This window comes from Gavialis gangeticus, unplaced genomic scaffold (assembly GCF_001723915.1).
Source record: "Gavialis gangeticus isolate Ggan-Ray unplaced genomic scaffold, GavGan_comp1, whole genome shotgun sequence".
NCBI lineage: Eukaryota > Metazoa > Chordata > Crocodylia > Gavialidae > Gavialis > Gavialis gangeticus.
Window position 1 is genome coordinate 4307008 of NW_017729019.1, and position 4769 is coordinate 4311776.

At 47.3% G+C, this 4769-nt stretch overlaps 1 protein-coding gene across 1 annotated transcript in view; it reads right to left on the reverse strand.

Annotated features, from left to right (window-relative positions):
- Window positions 1-4769, reverse strand: part of PSMA5 (proteasome subunit alpha 5) — a 35930-nt gene that overhangs the window by 6079 nt on the left and 25082 nt on the right. Inside the window, exons 4-7 of the mRNA XM_019513849.1 lie at window positions 3847-3914; window positions 2866-2973; window positions 2688-2746; window positions 840-942 (exon numbers count right to left, since the gene is read on the reverse strand). Of these exons, the coding sequence (XP_019369394.1) occupies window positions 840-942; window positions 2688-2746; window positions 2866-2973; window positions 3847-3914 (338 nt within the window). The remainder of the gene's footprint in view (window positions 1-839; window positions 943-2687; window positions 2747-2865; window positions 2974-3846; window positions 3915-4769) is intronic.

Genomic DNA, 4769 nt, shown 5'->3' on the forward strand with positions numbered 1-4769 from the left:
CCCCCGACCCCGGGCCACCGGGGGGGGGGGGGGGGCAAAAAAAATCAGCATGACCACCCCAGGCCCTGTGCTTTGGTGGGGCCTGAAGCTGGACAAAGCAGCGATGGTACGGAGGTGGGCAGAGCAGCGGCTTTGTGTGCAGCCACTTACTACCCCTCCACCACCAACGGCAGCGATAGCTTCTTTAGGTCCAGGGCCTGTGGGATCAGACTGAGGGCCCCACATGGGCTGATTTGCCCCGGCCCCACACCCTGCTCAGGTCAGCTCTGCTCACACCCACACGCTGTCCACTCAAGCTCCGTGCTCCCACCGCCCCTATGGGCACAGACTCCATGCTGCCACCAGTCCCAAGCCCCATGGCACGGCTCTTGACCAGCTGCAGCCCCGCTACTTCCCTACCTGCTGCCTGGAGCCAGCAGGAGACCGGGGAAGTAGAGCAGGTCCCTGGGGCTACACAAACAGCAGCAGCAGCCCTGCAGGGAAGCCGCACACTGGCTGGGCGGGGCCCTTCCACCCATAAGGGTGGGAGCAAAGGCAGTACAGTATGTTTTTGGAGGGTGGGGGTGGGAAGGGAAAGAGGTATACACATGGGTGCCTCACTCCCACCATTGCAGGCAGAAGGGCTGGGCAGAGCACAATTTTTTGGTGGGTGCTGCAGGCCATATGAAGAAGTGCTTGGTGGGCTGCTTCCTACCCTGATAAACACCAGCCTCAATTCATTTAGTCAATATGCCATGTAACCAATTCTGCCTACGGACAAAGTGGGGGCAATACCTTGCAGGATGTTTCAAGGACCAGCTGGCCAATTAAAAGATAGAATTTTGAGCTCGTTCCATTACCTTGTGGTAAACCTCTTGCAGAGAGCTCTGTGCACCTTCTGAGGCAGACCCAATTGCTCTTGCATCACACTGTACAAATGTCCCTGAAGGGTCCATGTGAAACCTGCCAGGAATACAATTAAGAGTGAACACCAGACAGTATATCTTATGGCACAACATAACAAAATGCTTCATTAGAAATTTTAGAATAGTGCAATATTCTCTGCAGAACTCAGTTTACAGATGGAAGCCAAGAGAAAAAGCAAGCAATTCCTCATCTGAGTGTAATTAACTTGTGGCTATGTGAAACTTATTGCCACAAGGTACTGTGGAGGCTGATAATTTAACCAGATTCAAAAGACAATTGGACAATTTCATGCAGAATAGGTCCAGTAGCAGGCAGTAGGCCCTGCATAAATACTCTTCCTCTTGGCATCCACACACAGCTTGGTATTCTGTATCTTCCAAGGCAATCTAAAAGCAGGGGTTAGCAACCCTCAACACATGCCAGAGCATGGCACGAGGCCATTTTGTTCCACACACTACAGCCAGTCTGGGCTCTGGGCAGCTGCCACTGGCCATGGAGCCAGGCTGCTCTCAGCAGGTGGTGGGGAGGCTACAAGCCCTGCTGCAAGTAGCCCAGCCTCTGTGGCAGGCAGTAGCTACCCAAAGCCTAGGCTGGAATGCCAGGCAGCCAGGAGGCTGCAAACAGCTGCACCAGGGTTCAGAGACCTGGCCCAGCTCTGTGGCTGCTGGTGGCTGCACACGCTTCAGGGCGCACGGTGGGGAAGGGGCCAGGGCTGCACTGGCACGAGAATCGGGCACCTCGCAGCTCCCCCACCATCTGCCCCGGCACATTGACATCTTTCAAGCGCAGGCTGCAGGTTTTTCTGGTACTTGGCCCTAAAAATGTTGCCAACCCCTGATCTAAAGTTATCCTTGCCCTGAATAGCAAAATCGGAGGGAGTGCTGAGACAGAAACACCATTTACTGATGATGCCTAAGGGTTTAGGGAGGGAATCCTGATCTGAGCTGACTTTGAGGGAGCCAAAGGATCAAGAGAGACCCTGAAGCAAACAAAACCCAACTGGTAGTCAGCAGTAACATAGTGAAGGGTAAGCAAACAAGGGACCAGGCCCAGATCTTAGGGGACATCTAAAATGGCAGCAACAGTCAGGACAGGTAAGACTGACAACCCACCCACACACTGGAGGGTTCTGCCCAGGGCACAGAACTTGCTCGTTATGCCTGTGATGACTGTAGCTTGGCTACCCTGATTAGAGTCGGACACTTGTTTGGTCACACCTCCAAGCAATCTTCACAGAAGGAATGGGATCTCTTGTCATCATGAGAGCTGAGGCCACAGTTACCTAAAGGGACAGTCCTTCAACTAGAGATTCTTCTTACTGGCTGTCCCTTTAACTGCATTGATGGAGCTTTTCCCCTCTCCAGAAAAGCCTGGATCTCTGAAATGTACTAGTTTCTTGTTACAAGTGCTCCACCTCCTCCCTAAGGAATGTTATAGCAAGCTCCTGGTATTACATTACTAGTGGCTCTCTTAGTCCTTTTAGAAAAGTATGAAAATTCTTCCTATCCCCAGCTTATTTTAAAAATGTTTTAAAATTAATATATACTGCAAATGTCACATTCTGTCAGACACTGAAGAGGCATCCTTTGTACTAGCCAACAGGCATGTTACAGGATTAGTATCTCTGTCAGGTGCATATGACGATAAGCCCCATGCGTTCAGTTTATATGCAATCCTAGCACCAGTCCTTAAACAAAACAAAACACCTGAAGCACCACAAGAGAGACATCTGCCCACCCCTTATAACAATGGGTATGATCCAATGAACATGGTAGACTTACAGCTGGGGTCCTTTTTCATCAACACCTCCAAACAACAGTGCTACACCAAATGGACGAGACTGTAAAAAACAAAACAAAAACACAGAAGGTTTGAAAGACTGGAATAGTCAGTCAAAGCAAATCAAAGAAAAGCCACTAATGTGCCCTCAGAACATGTCCCATAGAGCTCTCAACTTACCATAGCACCTGGATCAGCATCCTCCTCTCCAAACTGCAGGGCTAGGTTCGACACAGCTTGTGTCACGCTCTCCACCGTCATGATTTCGTTATATGTAAACCAGTGATTCTGTAGGGGGGGAGAAGTTGGGGGGAAACAAGGGCTTGAACTATGCCTTTCTAAAAGCCAGTTACTACTTTCACATGATTATTGGTTTATGAGTGGCCTGGCAACAAAGAATGAAACAAAGGTCTTGAAAGTAGCAGGCCTGCCGTGTAGCTTAGCAATGGTGCTCTGAACTATCAGTTCCACTCCCTGTCTTAGCAAGGTCTCTGTGTATTAGAGGCAGCACATTCAGTCACTGGTTGGAGACAAAGTAAGCAAAGTTGTGTGTTACCCACAAGTGATACGCCAGGCTAGAAGAAACTTCAGGAGAAGGGGATCTTCAGGTCTGGCTTGGGATGGAAGAACCATCAATTCACAAGGATCATACTTTCTTCATAAACTGTGGGTTCATTCTTTTATTAGTTTGCTACTCCTAAAAGGATGTTCAACACTCTGGAACACTAATGAGTGTGAATGCAAAGCCAGGGCACTTGTTCTAGTTCAGAACTACACTGCAGAAAAGAAGGAATTATAAGCTACTCCAAAAGAAGGAAGTGTGCCAATATGCTTTTACTCATTCATGCAAGCTGCAAAGCCCCCAAGGAAGAGCCCCTCTACTACAGAATTATGGTCATTTCCCTCTTCCCACCAAGTTCTTATTTATAAAAAGAAAAAAGGAACTGGGAAAATATAAACATTAGTTCTGCCAAACACCTGAGGTGTCAGTAGCTGAGTTTAGTTGCAAATTACTCCTCCTGCACACACCTATTTGCCTTTGCTACAAAGGTTTGCAAGTACCTGGGTCCACTATATGCCATAAGAAGAACATATTCTCAGAACAAGTCTTAGGAAGGGAAAAGGCAACATTTTAATGAGAGGCACTTAAAGAAGGGTTACCTGCGTCTCCACTCTTGCTTTGTCAATTAAAGTCTTTGCATCAGCTATTAATCCACTCATAGCACATCCTGGAGCAAAAGAAGGGAAGAACGGGACAAATGATGTTAGTAACTTAAGTAGTACATTTGTCCTTTGCAATCCTTCAAGTGTTTCACTAAGTACAAGTGCTGCTTCATGCACAGGCAAAATGCAGTCAACTTCAGAGAGACAGGAGAGAGAGTGTATCTACTGTGCATTACAACACTTGCTAGAGGTGAGTGTTTATTATTCAGCTACCTGAACGAATGCCTTACCATGCTGTTGGTGCTTGGTTGCACAGAACCCAGAGCTAAGATCAATGACAGTTAAACAAAGGTCTTCAAATCATCTGTCCCACCCACCAAAATATTAATTCATTAAAACGAGAACCAGTTCTGGAACTTCATATGAAAAATCTTAGCAGCAGAGCCTGAATTTGCTAATACAGTCACCCTTCCTGAGCACAGGGCAGGCTGCAGCACAGTAAGAAAGGAAGACAATTGCCAACCTCCTAACCATAGGCAGCAAAATGTAAGAGTGACTCAGTTAGAAGGGTAGTAGTAAAAGGCATCCAGAGTGCAGGCGGGGGACTCACCACAGGTTTGCAAGTGAGGGAACTGGCATATTGTAAGAAGCAGCCAGTAAGTAACCTTTCTATTTAGCTATTTATTTTAAATGTGCAGAATGTCATCAACTTGCATGTTTGCAGTTGATTGAAATACCAGTTTATAAGTAAAGCAAACTGTAATGCCATATGGCTGCTGGGACATGGTTATGGGTTATAATATTAGGCAAAATCAAAGGGGAAACTAGATGCCTAGAAAAAGCCTGTACCTCCATGATTCCCACCAATTTTCACCATTTAAAAGAAATGTTTTAGAGGTTCGTCTTGCATGTGTGTGTGT